This window comes from Poecilia reticulata, chromosome 12, assembly GCF_904066995.2.
Source record: "Poecilia reticulata chromosome 12, P_reticulata-male-v2, whole genome shotgun sequence".
Lineage (NCBI taxonomy): Eukaryota > Metazoa > Chordata > Actinopteri > Cyprinodontiformes > Poeciliidae > Poecilia > Poecilia reticulata.
Window position 1 is genome coordinate 26,958,503 of NC_088841.1, and position 20,887 is coordinate 26,979,389.

Sequence of the window (20,887 nt, forward strand, 5' to 3'; positions counted from 1 at the left end):
TGAACACCGGATCCAGTTGGATCCTGCGATGCCGTACCGACCGCAGTAACTCCAGCAGGGAACGGATGGGATGCTGGTTTTGACCTTTAGGGTCATGACATGTTTGGGGGGCAGAGGTCAGGTCGATCATCAGGTTGGTCTGAGAAACGCAGCAGGTTGCATCGAGTCGTCGCTAATCCAGTTAGCATAGTTAGCGCAAAATGGACGAGGTTCTGACAAAACGGAGGAACTAGGAAACTGAACCGACTAAAATTAAAGTTTCATTTTAGGAAAATCCAGGAAACTTTTACATCATTTCAAAATCTGAACAAACTGCCAGGATCTGCAGGCTGGATGTTCACTGAACCGATGCGGTGAAGCTCTGCTCAGGTTGCTCCGGTTGCTCAGGTTGCTCAGGTTGCTCAGGTTGCTCCGGTTGCTCAGGTTGCTCAGGTTGCTCAGGTTGCTCAGGTTGCTCAGGTTGCTCCGGTTGCTCAGGTTGCTCAGGTTGCTCAGGTTGCTCCGGTTGCTCAGGTTGCTCAGGTTGCTTCTGCAACAAGGCAACGTGGCAAACAAACGACCAGCTGAGAGCCTCAGGAAACGGATCCAGCTCTTCAGTTCAGGAACTGTTCGGCTCCTGCCTCCCGTTTTGCTGTTTTTCAGCCGTCGAAGCTCATGAAGCGGCTTCAGCGCGCAGCGGGCCGACGCGTTGCTTTTCCAGGTCTGTTTTGTCTGAAGTGTGTTTCTGGGAGCCTCTTCCTGTGGTTTGGACGTCTCCGAGTGATGCTCTTCCTGTCGGTTGCCTAGCAACAGAGGAGGGGGAAAAAATAGATGAGGTGATGAGTGAAGGTGATCCCGAGGGAGTTTGGAGGAGGAAGAGGAGGAAGAGGAGGAGGAGGAGGAAGAGGAGGAAGAGGAGGAGGAGGAGGAGGAGGAGGAGGAGGAGGAGGAGGAGGAGGAGGAGGAGGAGGAGGAGGAGGAGGAGGAGGAGGAGGAGGAGGAGGAGGAGGAGGAGGAGGAGGAAGAGGAGATGTTTTCTTTTCAGAAAGCTCGTTTCTGCTTCTGCTCAGAAACATAAAAATAAACTTCAGCTGCAACCGAGCAGCGGAGGAAACCCAGAGCCAGAACCGAGTCAGAACCCAGAGCCAGAACCGAGTCAGAACCCAGAGCCAGAACCGAGTCAGAACCCAGAGCCAGAACCGAGTCAGAACCCAGAGCCAGAACCCAGAGCCAGAACCGAGTCAGAACCCAGAGCCAGAACCGAGTCAGAACCCAGAGCCAGAACCGAGTCAGAACCGAGTCAGAACCCAGAGCCAGAACCGAGTCAGAACCGAGTCAGAACCCAGAGCCAGAACCCAGAGCCAGAACCGAGTCAGAACCCAGAGCCAGAACCGAGTCAGAACCTGGAGAGGAAAACAAAACTCACCAAAACAATCGACAACAATCTGAATAAAACCGTTTAGTTTTCACGCCTCCACTGTTTCCATAAACACATTAAACTCATATTTAGTCACGTCATAAAGTATTCACACCCTCTGCTCTGACACCAGACGGGGGGAAATAAACACGACATGTCGTCATGGCAACGTCACCGACGGTAAAGTGCCCACGGTGCTACCACCGTTTTAATGCTGATGTAACACTCAGCCAGCTGGACTCGGGTCAAAGGTCACGGGGTGAACGAGGGATTCCTGACAGCACAGATTCTCCGCAGCTGCTTGATTTAAAAGTTTTAACTTAATTACAGCAGATTCGTCATCTAATCACAGGAAAATATCCGATAATCAGTTTTTCCACGAATGTATTGAAACCTGGATAAATACAGAAACTTGTTTTTTAAATCATGAATGTTGTTTTTATTGAAAATGGGTTTTTTTTTTCAATCTTCATCCAAAATATTCAAAACCTGGACGGTTTCATGTCATGAAGGAAACATGAAATAAACTTATAATAATTATATATTATAATATATAACAATAAATAATAACTTAGAATAATAAAAATAATAAGCATCTGTCCTGCTGTAGATGTTAGCTTCTGTAGCGTTAGCATCTGTCCTGCTGTAGATGTTAGCTTCTGTGGCGTTAGCATCTGTCCTTCTGTAGATGTTAGCTTCTGTAGCGTTAGCATCTGTCCTGCTGTAGATGTTAGCTTCTGTAGCATTAGCATCGGTCCTGCTGTAGATGTTAGCTTCTGTAGCATTTGCATCTGTCCTGCTGTAGATGGTAGCTTCTGTAGCGTTAGCATCTGTCCTGCTGTAGGTGTTAGCTTCTGTAGCGTTAGCATCTGTCCTGCTGTAGATGTTAGCTTCTTTAGCGTTAGCATCTGTCCTGCTGTAATGTTAGCTTCTGTAGCGTTAGCATCGGTCCTGCTGTAGATGTTAGCTTCTGTAGCGTTAGCATCTGTGCAGCTGGAGATGTTAGCTTCTGTAGCATTAGCATCTGTCCTGCTGTAGATGTTAGCTTCTGTAGCATTAGCATCTGTCCTGCTGTAGATGTTAGCTTCTGTAGCGTTAACATCTGTCCTGCTGTAGAAGTTAGCTTCTGTAGCGTTAGCATCTGTCCTGCTGTAGAAGTTAGCTTCTGTAGCGTTAGCATCTGTCCTGCTGTAGATGTTTGTTTCTGTAGCGTTAGCATCTGTCCTGCTGTAGATGTTAGCTTCTGTAGCGTTAGCATCTGTCCTGCTGTAGATGTTAGCTTCTGTAGCATTAGCATCTGTCATGCTGTAGAAGTTAGCTTCTGTAGCGTTAGCATCTGTCCTGCTGTAGGTGTTAGCTTCTGTAGCGTTAGCATCTGTCCTGCTGTAGATGTTAGCTTCTTTAGCGTTAGCATCTGTCCTGCTGTAATGTTAGCTTCTGTAGCGTTAGCATCGGTCCTGCTGTAGATGTTAGCTTCTGTAGCGTTAGCATCAGTCCTGCTGTAGATGTTAGCTTCTGTAGCATTAGCATCGGTCCTGCTGTAGATGTTAGCGTCTGTAGCATTAGCATCTGTCCTGCTGTAGATGTTAGCTTCTGTAGCGTTAGCATCAGTCCTGCTGTAGATGGTAGCTTCTGTAGCGTTAGCATCTGTCCTGCTGTAGGTGTTAGCTTCTGTAGCGTTAGCATCTGTCCTGCTGTAGATGTTAGCTTCTTTAGCGTTAGCATCTGTCCTGCTGTAGATGTTAGCTTCTTTAGCGTTAGCATCTGTCCTGCTGTAATGTTAGCTTCTGTAGCGTTAGCATCGGTCCTGCTGTAGATGTTAGCTTCTGTAGCGTTAGCATCAGTCCTGCTGTAGATGTTAGCTTCTGTAGCGTTAGCATCAGTCCTGCTGTAAATGTTAGCTTCTGTAGCGTTAGCATCTGTCCTGCTGTAGATGGTAGCTTCTGTAGCGTTAGCATCTGTCCTGCTGTAGGTGTTAGCTTCTGTAGCGTTAGCATCTGTCCTGCTGTAGATGTTAGCTTCTTTAGCGTTAGCATCTGTCCTGCTGTAGATGTTAGCTTCTTTAGCGTTAGCATCTGTCCTGCTGTAATGTTAGCTTCTGTAGCGTTAGCATCGGTCCTGCTGTAGATGTTAGCTTCTGTAGCGTTAGCATCAGTCCTGCTGTAGATGTTAGCTTCTGTAGCGTTAGCATCGATGATTAAAGTACATTTGGGAAATTAAAAGATGATTTTCCATATTTGCATCCTCCTCAGCAGATCTCCCGTACTCCTTGTCTCAGCTCTGGGACTTTAATTTTTGACTTTAGCAAACTGCTAAATGTTTTACATTTGTGATGGTAGGACAGTTTCCTTCAGGGAAGTAGCCATGTTGTTGAAGAGTGTCTGTCTTCTCATCTTTTCCCTTAAAGCTGCAGTACGTCAGTTTTCTAAAACATACATTTTTCACATATTTAATAAAACTGTCTCCATGTCGTGACAGTTTGTTTTCAGGCAGATAATCTGTGAACAGATTTCCTCTGTTTTCTCAACCAATCAGAGCCAGGAGGCGGGTCTTAGCGCTGTCAATCATGCTCTGCAGCTAGCATAGCCTGTCATGAACCCATATTTCAAGTATTTCAAGAGACCCAGGAGATCCAGGACAGGAGGTCAGAGGTCAGGGATTCCCCAAAGAGGTCTTAACGATGTTCCGAGGTGGACACACGTCCGCTAGCACGCTAAAACCAGAGCTAATGCTTCAGTTAGCGCGTTAGCATTTACGGTAACTTTAAAACATTTACGTTTCCGGATAAATCCTAAAGTCCCACTTTACTTAAACATTCAGCTCAATAACTTTTATGTGTTTACTGATAAATATTGTTTTTATTTCTGATATCTTGTTCATGTTATGAACAATTGGAGAACGAAAAGAGGAAAAGGAATTAAACAGCCTTCACTCACTTCAAATAAAAGCATGAAACCACTTGTAGAATTATAAACAAAACTTCAACACGGATACATTTTATGTAACTGAAGTTTTACTAAATTGGCTCTTTAGGACTTGTCTCAAATTTGGTTTCAGGAAAGCTAAGGGCGCTAAATGTTTTCAAATTAGCCAAAACGCTAAAGCGCTAACTGAAAAATTAGCTTTGCTATTAGCAGAATATGCTAATATGCCACCTCTGAACATCAGCATGAAGTTTTGGATCTCGGCTGTTTGATATTTATATTCATGCTCTTATTTTGAAGTGGGATAAGACCGTTTCATTCCTTTTAGCCATTTTGGGATAAATCATTCATAAAAATTAACAAATATCCATCAAATATGAAGCTGCTGGTGCAGCTCCAGTTCTCCCAGTCTCCTCCTTCTGTAGCGTTAGCATCTGTCCTGCTGTAGATGTTAGCTTCTGTAGCATTAGCATCTGTCCTGCTGTAGATGTTGGCTTCTGTAGCGTTAGCATCTGTCCTGCTGTAGAAGTTAGCTTCTGTAGCATTAGCATCTGTCCTGCTGTAGAAGTTAGCTTCTGTAGCGTTAGCATCTGTCCTTCTATAGATGTTAGCTTCTGTAGCGATAGCATCTGTCCTGCTGTAGATGGTAGCTTCTGTAGCGATAGCATCTGTCCTGCTGTAGATGTTAGCTTCTGTAGCGATAGCATCTGTCCTGCTGTAGATGGTAGCTTCTGTAGCGTTAGCATCTGTCCTGCTGTAGATGTTAGCTTCTGTAGCGATAGCATCTGTCCTGCTGTAGATGGTAGCTTCTGTAGCGATAGCATCTGTCCTGCTGTAGATGTTAGCTTCTGTAGCGATAGCATCTGTCCTGCTGTAGATGGTAGCTTCTGTAGCATTAGCATCTGTCCTGCTGTAGATGTTAGCTTCTGTAGCGTTAGCATCTGTCCTTCTATAGATGTTAGCTTCTGTAGCGATAGCATCTGTCCTGCTGTAGATGGTAGCTTCTGTAGCGATAGCATCTGTCCTTCTATAGATGTTAGCTTTTCTAGCGCTAGCATCTGTCCTGCTGTAGATGGTAGCTTCTGTAGCGTTAGCATCTGTCCTGCTGTAGGTGTTAGCTTCTGTAGCGTTAGCATCTGTCCTGCTGTAGATGTTAGCTTCTTTAGCGTTAGCATCTGTCCTGCTGTAATGTTAGCTTCTGTAGCGTTAGCATCGGTCCTGCTGTAGATGTTAGCTTCTGTAGCGTTAGCATCAGTCCTGCTGTAGATGTTAGCTTCTGTAGCGTTAGCATCGATGATTAAAGTACATTTGGGAAATTAAAAGATGATTTTCCATATTTGCATCCTCCTCAGCAGATCTCCCGTACTCCTTGTCTCAGCTCTGGGACTTTAATTTTTGACTTTAGCAAACTGCTAAATGTTTTACATTTGTGATGGTAGGACAGTTTCCTTCAGGGAAGTAGCCATGTTGTTGAAGAGTGTCTGTCTTCTCATCTTTTCCCTTAAAGCTGCAGTACGTCAGTTTTCTAAAACATACATTTTTCACATATTTAATAAAACTGTCTCCATGTCGTGACAGTTTGTTTTCAGGCAGATAATCTGTGAACAGATTTACTGTTTTCTCAACCAATCAGAGCCAGGAGGCGGGTCTTAGCGCTGTCAATCATGCTCTGCAGCTAGCATAGCCTGTCATGAACGCATATTTCAAGTATTTCAAGAGACCCAGGAGATCCAGGACAGGAGGTCAGAGGTCAGGGATTCCCCAAAGAGGTCTTAACAATGTTCCGAGGTGGACACACGTCCGCTAGCACGCTAAAACCAGAGCTAATGCTTCAGTTAGCGCGTTAGCATTTACGGTAACTTTAAAACATTTACGTTTCCGGATAAATCCTAAAGTCCCACTTTACTTAAACATTCAGCTCAATAGCTTTTATGTGTTTACTGATAAATATTGTTTTTATTTCTGATATCTTGTTCATGTTATGAACAACTGGAGAACGAAAAGAGGAAAAGGAATTAAACAGCCTTCACTCACTTCAAAATAAAAGCATGAAACCACCTGTAGAATTATAAACAAAACTTCAACACAGATACATTTTATGTAACTGAAGTTTTACTAAATTGGCGCTTTAGGACTTGTCTCAAAATTTGGTTTCAGGAAAGCTAAGGGCGCTAAATGTTTTCAAACTAGCTAAAACGCTAAAGCGCTAACTGAAAAATTAGCTTTGCTATTAGCAGAATATGCTAATATGCCACCTCTGAACATCAGCATGAAGTTTTGGATCTCGGCTGTTTGATATTTATATTCATGCTCTTATTTTGAAGTGGGATCAGACCGTTTCATTCCTTTTAGCCATTTTGGGATAAATCATTCATAAAAATTAACAAATATCCATCAAATATGAAGCTGCTGGTGCAGCTCCAGTTCTCCCAGTCTCCTCCTTCTGTAGAGTTAGCATCTGTCCTGCTGTAGATGTTAGCTTCTGTAGCGTTAGCATCTGTCCTGCTGTAGATGTTAGCTTCTGTAGCGTTAGCATCTGTCCTGCTGTAGATGTTAGCTTCTGTAGCGTTAGCATCTGCTGGTGCAGCTCCAGTTCTCCCAGTCTCCTCCTTCCTGCTGCTGTGGGAGGAACCAGTGATGGAAGCCAAGACGCACAAATGAGAAGAATCCCAATGAAACGGATCCCAGGAGTGACAGCGAGACGGAGAGCAGGTCTAAATGAAAGGGAAGGGATCACCGGCGTGGAGCGCCAGCGCCGCAGGATCAATATCTAATTTCAGCTGGACGCTTTTCCAATAAGGCTGGGATAAAAACACCCAAGCCTCAATAGGTGTGTGTGTGTGTGTGTGTGTGTGTCTGCAGACCACACATCCATCTGCTGCCGCTGCCGGAGGAACCGCCAGAAACGGAGCTGGAGCCGATTTAAAGCTCCGCAGTTTGGAGTTTTACTCCCGAAACCATCCGGAAACTCAAAAGATTTAAACCTGAGCGTCAACAAGCGCCTGCGGCAGCTCCACTTCCTGGAGGCGCAGCTAGGGAGTAGCTAACGCCTCATGCTAACGACCAGTTAGCACGATGTTAGCGTGAGACGGCTTGAGTGGAACAAGAGATCATCTGTAGACCAAAGTTCACCAATGATAACCAGTAATAACCAGTAATAACCAGTATAATCGTTAACAACCTGTAAACAGATATTATCTTCTGCTAATTGTTAGCATAGCGTGTTAGCTTTAGCGACAGCTAATTATTATGTCTGTCATGAGCTTCAACATGAGCAACATTAGTTTCTGCTCATTCCTGTGTTGGTATAGCAGCGCTTTAGCACTAGCTTAACATAATTACGCTATAGTGCTTTAGCATGAGCTCCTGCTAATTTCCCTTTAGCATTAGCTTACACTAATTACTATGCTAGTGTAGCGCTTTAGCATGAACAGAGCTGATATTCATGATTAGTTCTTTAGCTCGACTTTTAGCTAGCGGTGCCCACCAATGGATTGGTTAGCTTTAGCCACCAAAGTCGGCTAAGGCTAACCGATCTGCGCTGACCAGGAAGTTGATGAACTTCACTGAGGAAAGCAAACAGAAAATCTCCAGTCAGTGATGACGAGCAGCAGCAGAGGCTCTGGAGGTGGACATGCTTTCCTTCATGAGTGGAGCTGTGTGCTGACCATCAGAGAGCTCAACGACCAGCAGGTCCATCCTGATCATTGAATCTGGAATCTTGTTTTTATCAGAGCAGAAACTGGATCAGTGATCAAAGTTTAAAAGCTGCGAAGCTGTTTTCCTTCAAAATAAAAGCCCCCGAATGGCCCCCAGAGCAGCTGTACTGATGGGAACAGTCCAATCACAGAGATCGGTACGTGGACTTTATCCCGTAGGAACCCAGCAGATTATTTCCATCCCCATTAAGACAACAAACATCTTCAGTCTGACTGAGAATCCCAGTTTTTCAGGATTTTATGTCCTCCAAGTTGAAGGTTGGAATGAAAACTGGAGCTTATTTATTGTTTTAGCAGGTTGTATTTCTGCGCTGCAGCGCCCCTCAGTGGACGCTGACAGGAACGACACTCAGACCGAAGGTCTCCGTCCGTCCGGAGGTCCACAGGTGATACACCTGGCAGGAAGCTCTAGCCTGAGAGCTGAAAAAGGAAGCAGCAGGCTGCTAGCTGCTGCCGCTAGTTGCTGCTAGCTGCTGCTGCTAGCTGCTGCCGCTAGCTGCTGCCGCTAGTTGCTGCTAGCTGCTGCTGCTAGCTGCTGCCGCTAGCTGCTTGCTGCTAGCTGCTGCCGCTAGCTGCTGCTGCCGCTAGCTGCTGCTAGGTGCTGCTAGCTGCTGCCGCTAGTTGCTGCTAGCTGCTGCTGCTAGCTGCTGCCGCCGCTAGCTGCTTGCTGCTGCCGCTAGCTGCTGCTAGCTGCTGCCGCTAGCTGCTAGCTGCTGCCGCTAGCTGCTGCTAGCTGCTGCCGCTAGCTGCTGCTAGTTGCTGCTAGCTGCTGCTAGGTGCTGCTAGCTGCTGCCGCTAGTTGCTGCTGCTGCTAGCTGCTGCCGCTAGCTGCTGCTGCCGCTAGCTGCTGCTAGGTGCTGCTAGCTGCTGCCGCTAGTTGCTGCTAGCTGCTGCCGCTAGCTGCTTGCTGCTGCCGCTAGCTGCTGCTAGCTGCTGCCGCTAGTTGCTGCTAGCTGCTGCTGCTAGCTGCTGCCGCTAGCTGCTGCTAGCTGCTGCCGCTAGCTGCTTGCTGCTAGCTGCTGCCGCTAGCTGCTTGCTGCTAGCTGCGGCCGCTAGCTGCTGCTAGCTGCTGCCGCTAGCTGCTGCTGCCGCTAGCTGCTGCTAGTTGCTGCTAGCTGCTGCTAGGTGCTGCCGCTAGCTGCTGCTGCTGCTAGCTGCTGCTGCTAGCTGCTGCCGCTAGCTGCTGCTAGCTGCTGCTAGCTGCTGCCGCTATCTGCTGCTGCCGCTATCTGCTGCTGCTGCTAGCTGCTGCTAGCTGCTAGCTGCTGCCGCTAGCTGCTGCTAGCTGCTGCTAGGTGCTGCTAGCTGCTGCCGCTAGTTGCTGCTGCTGCTAGCTGCTGCCGCTAGCTGCTGCTGCCGCTAGCTGCTGCTAGGTGCTGCTAGCTGCTGCCGCTAGTTGCTGCTAGCTGCTGCCGCTAGCTGCTGCCGCTAGTTGCTGCTAGCTGCTGCCGCTAGCTGCTTGCTGCTGCCGCTAGCTGCTGCTAGCTGCTGCCGCTAGTTGCTGCTAGCTGCTGCTGCTAGCTGCTGCCGCTAGCTGCTTGCTGGTGCCGCTAGCTGCTGCTGCTAGCTGCTGCCGCTAGCTGCTTGCTGGTGCCGCTAGCTGCTGCTAGCTGCTGCCGCTAGCTGCTGCTAGCTGCTGCTGCTAGCTGCTGCTAGCTGCTGCTGCTAGCTCAGGGTTCCGAGTCTGGACTCAGCAGCGAACAGTTTCACTGATTTTAAATCTTCCCGTTCCCCCAAAAGCCAAGGAAGTCCACTTCAAAAATGTCTCCAGGTGTTTTTCCCTCTAAGGAGTTCCGTAGACGCCGATTTGCTATTGATGATAAAACTTGTTTACTTTGTGACGGTGACATTGAATCCACTGAACATCTCTTGTAAAGCTTTGTGGGATGATGTGCTCACCTGGCTTCTCCCTAAAATTCCTCACTTGCCTGAATTTTCTACGAAAGACGTTGTTTTTGGAATTAATGAGAAAAGTCTTGTGAAAGGCTACTGAGTGTAATCATTATTATGGGCACGTTTTTCATTCATAAAATGTCGTCCGGACGTCAGGTTCTTTACATTTGTTTACATCTGGTGCTGATACAATGTTTGTTTGTTGCATATGATGATGATGATGATGATGATGATGATGATGATGATGATGATGATGATGATGATGATGATGAAAAGAAAAAAGTCTCACTGAGAACGAACTCAAACGCTGACCGGAAATGTCCCCCAAAACCCGCCGCCCCGCACATCGCTGCAGCTCGGAGCTGCACTGCCACCATGTGGCCGCGTTGCGGAACTGCAGCTGCTGACTGAGCGAGCAGAACCAGAACCAGAACCAGAACCGGAACCTTCAGCTATGAAGAAGTTCTGCTGCTGCTTCTTTCATGTCCTGGGAAATTCAGACGCTGTTCAAAAATGTCCAACTTTAAACCGATGATTTAAAAAAAAAAGACTTTATAAGAAACAGAGTCTTTTACACGAATTAAACATTGTGAATGTATAAGAATAAAACCAGACAAAATGGCGTCAAAACCTTCCTGCTGCTCTGGCTTTAAAGGTTAAAGGTCATTCTGGGAAAGTGGACGGGGCTGCTTGACCTTTAACCTTTCATTAATATCTTCAAAGCCAAAGCAGCACAAACGCTTGGCACCATTTATGGAGTCAAACGTTTTATTTTATTATTTAATAAATAAAATATTTATTAAATAAATATTTAATAAATTTTATTAAATATTTGTTATTAATAAAATTTATTTTATTATTTTATATTTAATAATAAATAATATTTATTATTATTAAATATTATTTAATAATAATATTTTATTATTAAATAAAATATTTAATAATAAAATATTTAATATTTTATTATTAAATAAAATATTTAATAATAAAATATTAAATTTATTATTATTAAATAAAAAATATTTATTAAATAATAAAATTAATTATTTTTAAATATTTATTTAAAATTTATTCATTTAAATATTTATTTAAATGAATACATTTTATTTATTTCATTAATAAATAAAATATAATTAATGACTCCATAAATGGTGCCATAAATTGTATTTTATTTATTTTATTTGTTAACAAAACTCCAGATGTTACAGCTGTGGGGTTGTTTTTTTTTACAGTTTATTTATTTGTTACTCAGGAAATTAGATCATAAAAGCTTTTTAAAGAGGACAAACCGGAGAACCCGGTGAAAACCTGATGAAAATACCGTGTGTGTGTGTGTGTGTGTGTGTGCGTGTGTGTGTGTGTGTGTGTGATCGATCTACTGGCAGGTGGTCGGGGTCTGATTCCCGATCAGCATCCTCACGGTCTTCCTGACCTTCGAGACGGTTTTCTGCGTCACGCTCTTGTTGCCCCTCTTGGGGATGTAGCCCCTCAGATGCGCCTCCAGGGCCTCCCGAAACGCCGCGCCGTCCGGCGACATGGCCGCCCTCTGCAGCTCCTCCGCGGAGCCGAACTGCTCCTTCAGGGCCTCGTACAGGTTCCTAGCAAAGTGCGTGTTGTTGTCGTTGTCCATGCTGACGGAGAAGTCGGCGATCCGGCGTATCCTCTGCCCCGACAGGTAGCGCAGGATCCTCCGCATCTCCTTGCGGTTGAAGGACCCCCCGTTCTCCTTGGAGCAGTTCAGAACCGCCCTGAACACGAAGCACGCCGTGCCCACCTCCAGGTCTCTCATCTGATCGTCGGGGGTCTCGGGCGGCTCCTCGATTTCAATCGCGGTGATTTCTTGGACAAATGTGACCAATTTGTTATCCGTAGATTCTGTCTGGGGGTCGCCGCCGGCGGCGGCGGCGGAGACGGAGACCCTGGGTACTCTAGTCTCGTACGTCTGCCCGACGAGGTCGCTGATCTCCGACAGCACGTTGGACAGCCTGTCGCTCTCGCTGATGCGACTGATCTGCTCGTCCCTGATCCAGAGGAAGATGTTCTGGAGAAACCTCCTCACCTCGTCTTCCGTTCTGGCGTAGAAGATCTCCGGGCAAATCTCCCTCTGGCCCGAGAGGTCGCTGATCTTCTCGCTGGAGAGCACAGACTCCGAGAGGTTCTCAGGGGGAACAGGAAGGTTGTAGTGATGGCTACTGGTGATGTCGGTGTATAACTTATCGGTCAGCTCCTTGGAGAACTGCTTGACCCGGTCGTTCAGCTGCGGGTTCTCCATGAACTCTGCACACAGTCTGTCGAACTGAGGCTTGATGGACTGGAAGTCCAGTTTGGGGATTTGGTCTGTTCGGTGTTGGGATTGAAGTTTGGACCAGGCCTGATCCGCTGAATTCTCTGGGCCCCATCCGGGGAACACGAGGCGAGCCAATCTGTTTGACAGGGATCTGCCCCGTTTCAGTTTCACCACGTTCGTGTCCCGTGAATCCCGAACTGAGCTCTCCAAGGAAGACGTCATGGTGGCGAACTGGTCCTTGGCAAACCTGGAAAACTGTGGTTTCTTGATGATTTCTTCTTTCGCGGGCGGAGCAGTTTTGCCCTTTGACCGGAAAAGGTTCCTGATATCGCCGAGAATCTTTTTCAGGTTGAAATGAGGAGCGCGTGAGCTACTCGGGTCTTTCTGTCCAACCGGACCTTCGGCCTTGCAGTAATGAAGGTCGTCGATGATCGTCTTGCTAATTCCGTCCGCGACCTCGTTTACCTCGACGCGATCCGGGCCGGATCCCGCGTCCTCCGCGCCTTTGGCGTCGTCGGAATATTTCTCTATGATTTCGGAGATGCTCTCGCTGACCGAGGCCACCGAGAAGAGAGACTTCACGACGGGAGAAACGCTTCTCTCCGTGAGGTCGCAGGCGGCCTCCGCTTCCGCCGCCGCCGGCGGCGGCCGCGCGCCCGAGGTTCTCTTCTTGGTGAACGCGCTCCAGTATCTCTCGATGCATCTGGATCTGGGTCGGTTCACGTGCTTCCGGAAGCACTGGACCGCGCTGGAGACCATGCTGTTGAAATTCCTCAGGTTGGAAATGCAGCCGCTCGCGAACACGGCTGGGGACGAAGGGAAGCTGGAGGTTTTCCTGATGCCGTTTGCAATGGACGTGACTTTCTCAGAGACCTCCTGCTCCATCAGAGAGTTCAGCTCCACGCTGCTCTCGCAGGCCTCCTCCGGCGGCGGCACCTCCAGGACGGCGGCCATCTCTGTTGAGATCACCGTGGTCAGGTGCACGCTGACGTTCTCATCCGGTACCGTAGTCTTCGTGCACTTCGCCATGCAGTCTTCCAGTATCGGCACGAGGACGGTCAGCGAGTTTTCCACACACCGCTGGAAAATGTTGGTGAGGATGTCGGCCATGACGCCCGTTATGTGCGAATCCCTGAGGCCCTGAGAGAGCAGGGTCCACTGCGCTGGCGTCAAGGTGTTCAGGCGGGGCAACATGATGTCCTCCAGGTTGTCGATGGAGATGTGGATGCTTCTGTTCATCGGCTCGCTCGACGACTCTTCCATTTCTGTCTCTCCTCTCAAAAAAAAGTTTTCCCTTTTGAAGAAACGACGTTCTGCTCACTACAGCTTCTCTACAGTGACTTCTACCCGAGTTTAAACTGAACCTAAGCCGTTGTGACGCGTCATAACGGCCCGCGTCATAAGCCACTATGACGCGGCCAGGCGAACCCGGAGACACGCCTACGCATGTGCGCATGCGTATAGACGCGCGACTGTAAGCTAAGCGGACCCAACAGCCGATGGAAGAGCCGTCACGTGGTCTTACAGAGCTCTGTAACCATGGAAACCTAGGCTGACCCTCGAGAAAAGCTGCAACGTAAGGCTCTTTTCGGTCATTTATCGCGCTACGTAGACTGACTGTAGCTTTAAACCGACAGGCTAAGGTTAGCATAGAGCGCTAGCTGTCGCGTCACGAGCTCCCTACGGAAGCCCATGAGGGCTTTGTGGGAGATGGATCCCGAGGTTTGGTCGTTTTTGTCGGACGTGCCGCGTTTTATAGCCGCAGATGTGATAACTGCTGCTAAAGTATTTATATTACAGTCTAAACATGTTTTTATTTGTAAAAAGTTACATAAACAGCTGCTGAATTTAGAGGAAAACTGAAGAATCCAACGTTTCTTTGTTAAATATGAAATAGTTGTTTCATCTCCTCTTAAAGGAACATTTTGAATGAAAACTAAGTTACTTTACTGTTACTATTATTATTATTATTTCACCGTGTTCGTTTCTGCGCTTCTCCAAGCCTACCAGCAGGGGGAGCTACCGGCCGGCCATTTCCCAGGAACACCAAATAAGGAAATGACGTGCCGTCCGTGTGGCGGCGATGTCCCCAAATAGAAAGCGAGTGAAACACGCCGAGGAGGACCGCAGGAGCTCCGGCGGACACTGAACCAGGTCAGTCCTCGAGTCTTAGCCGGGCTGAGACCGTCCGGAACCGGGCAGAGCCGCCGCCTCTCACCGCGGGGGTGGGGGGGGGGAAGCTAACGGCGGCTAGCCGGCTCCTGGCCGTTAAACCGGCAGGAAGCAGAGAGCTTTGGGGCTTTAATGTGACGGTTTAAACCGGATGTTCCGCTGGAAGGTTTCTGCTCCGTCACTAGTCGGAATTATGTCTGATATTTATGCGGAGTTTCCGAGTTTCTAGCGGTTCAGACATTTTACTAAAGCGACCAAAAGCTCAGCTCGGACATATGAGCTTTAAGTCACTGAAGCTCAGGATGAGCGACGGTCACGTGACGGCTGAGCCGCTGCCAAATATGGTCAGTGGAACTTCCGGGAACTGACGGGTTCAGACCCACCTGTTAAGAGGGCGGGACAGGAAGTGGACCTGAACCGGGTCAGAGCATTGACAGCTGGATGCAGTCAGCCATCTGTCTGTCCAACTGTCCATCCAACTGTCCATCCATCTAACTGTCCATCCAACTGTCCATCCATCTAACTGTCCATCTAACTGTCCATCTAACTGTCCATCCAACTAACTGTCCATCTAACTGTCCATCCATCTAACTGTCCATCCATCTAACTGTCCATCTAACTGTCCATCCAACTGTCCATCTAACTGTCCATCCAACTGTCCATCCAACTGTCCATCCAACTGTCCATCTAACTGTCCATCCATCTGTCCATCTAACTGTCCATCTAACTGTCCATCTAACTGTCCATCCATCTGTCCAACCAACTGTCCATCCATCTAACTGTCCATCTAACTGTCCATCTAACTGTCCATCCAACTGTCCATCCATCTAACTGTCCATCTAACTGTCCATCTAACTGTCCATCCAACTAACTGTCCATCTAACTGTCCATCCATCTAACTGTCCATCCATCTAACTGTCCATCTAACTGTCCATCCAACTGTCCATCTAACTGTCCATCCAACTGTCCATCCAACTGTCCATCCAACTGTCCATCTAACTGTCCATCCATCTGTCCATCTAACTGTCCATCTAACTCTCCATCTAACTGTCCATCCATCTGTCCATCCAACTGTCCATCCATCTAACTGTCCATCTAACTCTCCATCTAACTGTCCATCCATCTGTCCAACCAACTGTCCATCCAACTGTCCATCTAACTCTCCATCTAACTGTCCATCCATCTGTCCAACCAACTGTCCATCCATCTAACTGTCCATCCATCTGTCCAACCAACTGTCCATCCATCTGTCCATCTAACTGTCCATCTAACTCTCCATCTAACTGTCCATCCATCTGTCCATCTAACTCTCCATCTAACTGTCCATCCATCTGTCCAACCAACTGTCCATCCAACTGTCCATCTAACTGTCCATCTAACTGTCCATCCATCTGTCCAACCAACTGTCCATCCATCTGTCCATCTAACTGTCCATCTAACTCTCCATCTAACTGTCCATCCATCTGTCCATCTAACTCTCCATCTAACTGTCCATCCATCTGTCCAACCAACTGTCCATCCATCTGTCCAACCAACTGTCCATCCATCTGTCCATCCAACTGTCCATCTAACTGTCCATCTAACTCTCCATCTAACTGTCCATCCATCTGTCCATCTAACTGTCCATCTAACTCTCCATCTAACTCTCCATCCATCTGTCCAACCAACTGTCCATCCATCTGTCCAACCAACTGTCCATCCATCTGTCCAACCAACTGTCCATCCATCTGTCCATCCATCTGTCCATCCAACTGTCCATCCAACTGTCCATCCAACTGTCCATCCATCTAACTCTCCATCCAACTGTCCATCCAACTGTCCATCCAACTGTCCATCCAACTGTCCATCCATCTAACTCTCCATCCAACTGTCCATCTAACTGTCCATCCAACTGTCCATCTAACTCTCCATCTAACTGTCCATCCAACTGTCCATCCAACTGTCCATCTAACTGTCCATCCAACTCTCCATCCAACTGTCCATCCATCTAACTGTCCATCTAACTGTCCATCTAACTGTCCATCCAACTGTCCATCCAACTGTCCATCTAACTCTCCATCCATCCAACTGTCCATCCAACTGTCCATCCAACTGTCCATCCAACTGTCCATCCATCCAACTGTCCATCCAACTGTCCATCTAACTCTCCATCCAACTGTCCATCCAACTGTCCATCCAACTGTCCATCCAACTCTCCATCCAACTGTCCATCTAACTGTCCATCCAACTGTCCATCCAACTGTCCATCCAACTCTCCATCCAACTGTCCATCCATCCAACTGTCCATCCAACTGTCCATCTAACTCTCCATCCAACTGTCCATCCAACTGTCCATCCAACTGTCCATCCAACTGTCCATCTAACTGTCCATCTAACTGTCCATCTAACTGTCCATCCAACTGTCCATCTAACTCTTCATCCAATTGTCCATCCAACTGTCCATCCAACTGTCCATCTAACTGTCCATCTAACTGTCCATCTAACTGTCCATCCAACTGTCCATCCAACTGTCCATCTAACTCTTCATCCAATTGTCCATCCAACTGTCCATCCAACTGTCCATCTAACTGTCCATCCATCCAACTGTCCATCCATCTAACTGTCCATCCAACTGTCCATCCATCTAACTGTCCATCTAACTGTCCATCTAACTGTCCATCCAACTGTCCATCTAACTCTCCATCCAACTGTCCATCCATCCAACTGTCCATCCAACTGTCCATCTAACTCTCCATCCAACTGTCCATCCATCCAACTGTCCATCCAACTGTCCATCCAACTGTCCATCCAACTCTCCATCCAACTGTCCATCTAACTCTCCATCCAACTGTCCATCCAACTGTCCATCCAACTGTCCATCCATCTAACTGTCCATCTAACTGTCCATCTAACTGTCCATCCAACTGTCCATCCAACTGTCCATCCATCTAACTGTCCATCTAACTGTCCTTCTAACTGTCCATCTAACTCTCCATCTAACTGTCCATCCAACTGTCCATCCAACTGTCCATCTAACTGTCCATCCAACTGTCCATCCAACTGTCCATCCAACTGTCCATCTAACTCTCCATCCAACTGTCCATCCAACTGTCCATCCAACTGTCCATCCAACTCTCCATCCAACTGTCCATCTAACTCTCCATCCAACTGTCCATCCAACTGTCCATCCATCTAACTGTCCATCTAACTGTCCATCTAACTGTCCATCCAACTGTCCATCCAACTGTCCATCCATCTAACTGTCCATCTAACTGTCCATCTAACTCTCCATCTAACTGTCCATCCAACTGTCCATCCAACTGTCCATCCAACTCTCCATCCAACTGTCCATCTAACTCTCCATCCAACTGTCCATCCAACTGTCCATCCAACTGTCCATCCATCTAACTGTCCATCTAACTGTCCATCTAACTGTCCATCCAACTGTCCATCCAACTGTCCATCCATCTAACTGTCCATCTAACTGTCCTTCTAACTGTCCATCTAACTCTCCATCTCTCTGTCCATCTAACTGTCCATCCAACTGTCCATCCAACTGTCCATCTAACTGTCCATCCAACTGTCCATCCAACTGTCCATCCAACTGTCCATCTAACTCTCCATCCAACTGTCCATCCAACTGTCCATCCAACTGTCCATCCAACTCTCCATCCAACTGTCCATCTAACTCTCCATCCAACTGTCCATCCAACTGTCCATCCATCTAACTGTCCATCTAACTGTCCATCTAACTGTCCATCCAACTGTCCATCCAACTGTCCATCCATCTAACTCTCCATCCAACTGTCCATCCAACTGTCCATCTAACTCTCCATCCAACTGTCCATCCAACTGTCCATCCAACTGTCCATCCAACTCTCCATCCAACTGTCCATCTAACTCTCCATCCAACTGTCCATCCAACTGTCCATCTAACTCTCCATCTAACTGTCCATCTAACTCTCCATCTAACTGTCCATCCAACTGTCCATCCAACTGTCCATCCAACTGTCCATCTAACTCTCCATCCAACTGTCCATCCAACTGTCCATCCAACTGTCCATCCAACTCTCCATCCAACTGTCCATCTAACTCTCCATCCAACTGTCCATCCAACTGTCCATCCATCTAACTGTCCATCTAACTGTCCATCTAACTGTCCATCCAACTGTCCATCCAACTGTCCATCCATCTAACTGTCCATCTAACTGTCCATCTAACTGTCCATCCAACTGTCCATCCAACTGTCCATCCATCTAACTGTCCATCCAACTGTCCATCTAACTGTCCATCCAACTCTCCATCCAACTGTCCATCCATCTAACTGTCCATCTAACTGTCCATCTAACTGTCCATCCAACTGTCCATCCAACTGTCCATCTAACTCTCCATCTAACTGTCCATCTAACTGTCCATCTAACTCTCCATCTAACTGTCCATCCATCTAACTGTCCATCCAACTGTCCATCTAACTGTCCATCTAACTGTCCATCTAACTGTCCATCCAACTGTCCATCCAACTGTCCATCCATCCAACTGTCCATCCAACTGTCCATCTAACTCTCCATCCAACTGTCCATCCAACTGTCCATCCAACTGTCCATCTAACTCTCCATCCAACTGTCCATCCAACTGTCCATCCATCTGTCCATCTAACTGTCCATCCAACTGTCCATCTAACTGTCCATCCATCTGTCCATCTAACTGTCCATCTAACTCTCCATCTAACTGTCCATCTAACTGTCCATCTAACTCTCCATCTAACTGTCCATCCATCTAACTGTCCATCCAACTGTCCATCTAACTGTCCATCTAACTGTCCATCCATCCAACTGTCCATCCAACTGTCCATCTAACTGTCCATCCAACTGTCCATCCATCCAACTGTCCATCCAACTGTCCATCTAACTCTTCATCCAATTGTCCATCCAACTGTCCATCCAACTGTCCATCTAACTGTCCATCCATCCAACTGTCCATCCATCTAACTGTCCATCTAACTGTCCATCCAACTGTCCATCCATCTAACTGTCCATCTAACTGTCCATCTAACTGTCCATCCAACTGTCCATCTAACTCTCCATCCAACTGTCCATCCAACTGTCCATCCATCCAACTGTCCATCCAACTGTCCATCTAACTCTCCATCCAACTCTCCATCCAACTGTCCATCCAACTGTCCATCTAACTGTCCATCCATCTGTCCATCTAACTGTCCATCTAACTCTCCATCTAACTGTCCATCTAACTGTCCATCTAACTCTCCATCTAACTGTCCATCCATCTAACTGTCCATCCAACTGTCCATCTAACTGTCCATCTAACTGTCCATCCAACTGTCCATCCAACTGTCCATCCAACTGTCCATCCAACTGTCCATCTAACTCTTCATCCAATTGTCCATCCAACTGTCCATCCAACTGTCCATCTAACTGTCCATCCATCCAACTGTCCATCCATCTAACTGTCCATCTAACTGTCCATCCAACTGTCCATCCATCTAACTGTCCATCTAACTGTCCATCTAACTGTCCATCCAACTGTCCATCTAACTCTCCATCCAACTGTCCATCCAACTGTCCATCCATCCAACTGTCCATCCAACTGTCCATCTAACTCTCCATCCAACTGTCCATCCAACTGTCCATCCAACTGTCCATCCATCTAACTGTCCATCTAACTGTCCATCTAACTGTCCATCCAACTGTCCATCCAACTGTCCATCCATCTAACTGTCCATCTAACTGTCCTTCTAACTGTCCATCTAACTCTCCATCTAACTGTCCATCCAACTGTCCATCCAACTGTCCATCCAACTGTCCATCCAACTGTCCATCCAACTCTCCATCCAACTGTCCATCCAACTGTCCATCCAACTGTCCATCCAACTGTCCATCCAACTGTCCATCTAACTCTCCATCCAACTGTCCATCCAACTGTCCATCCAACTGTCCATCCAACTCTCCATCCAACTGTCCATCTAACTCTCCATCCAACTGTCCATCCAACTGTCCATCCAACTGTCCATCCATCTAACTGTCCATCTAACTGTCCATCTAACTGTCCATCCAACTGTCCATCCAACTGTCCATCCATCTAACTGTCCATCTAACTGTCCATCTAACTCTCCATCTAACTGTCCATCCAACTGTCCATCTAACTGTCCATCCAACTCTCCATCCAACTGTCCATCCATCTAACTGTCCATCTAACTGTCCATCTAACTGTCCATCCAACTGTCCATCCAACTGTCCATCCATCCAACTGTCCATCCAACTGTCCATCTAACTGTCCATCCATTTGTCCAACTGTCCATCTAACTGTCCATCCAACTGTCCATCCAACTGTCCATCCAACTGTCCATCCATCCAACTGTCCATCTAACTGTCCATCTAACTGTCCATCCAACTGTCCATCCAACTGTCCATCTAACTCTCCATCTAACTGTCCATCTAACTGTCCATCTAACTCTCCATCTAACTGTCCATCCATCTAACTGTCCATCCAACTGTCCATC

At 47.2% G+C, this 20,887-nt stretch overlaps 2 protein-coding genes across 2 annotated transcripts in view; one reads left to right on the forward strand and one right to left on the reverse strand.

Moving 5' to 3' along the window:
- LOC145554043 (uncharacterized) lies at positions 1-13,672 on the reverse strand. Its single transcript, XM_081613267.1, has 2 exons — positions 11,312-13,672; positions 1-782 (listed from the first exon to the last, which is right to left on the reverse strand). Exons 1-2 carry the CDS (start codon positions 13,480-13,482, stop codon positions 653-655), a joined length of 2,301 nt encoding a protein of 766 aa, XP_081469393.1. The 5' UTR covers positions 13,483-13,672; the 3' UTR covers positions 1-652.
- The window catches only part of ntmt1 (N-terminal Xaa-Pro-Lys N-methyltransferase 1), a 10,463-nt gene continuing 3,238 nt past the window's right edge, over positions 13,663-20,887 (forward strand). The window contains exons 1-2 of the mRNA XM_008424815.3: positions 13,663-13,795; positions 14,222-14,373. The gene's annotated coding sequence lies outside the window, so the exon portion shown is untranslated. The remainder of the gene's footprint in view (positions 13,796-14,221; positions 14,374-20,887) is intronic.

Excerpts from the sequence above, each read along its gene's own strand:
- LOC145554043 (XM_081613267.1), bottom strand. The coding sequence starts at position 13,482 with ATGGAAGAGTCGTCGAGCGAGCCGATGAACAGAAGCATCCACATCTCC. Across the intron at positions 783-11,311 it reads CAGACCCCGACCACCTGCCA|GCAACCGACAGGAAGAGCAT; the intron begins GTAGATCGATCA and ends CTCTGTTGCTAG.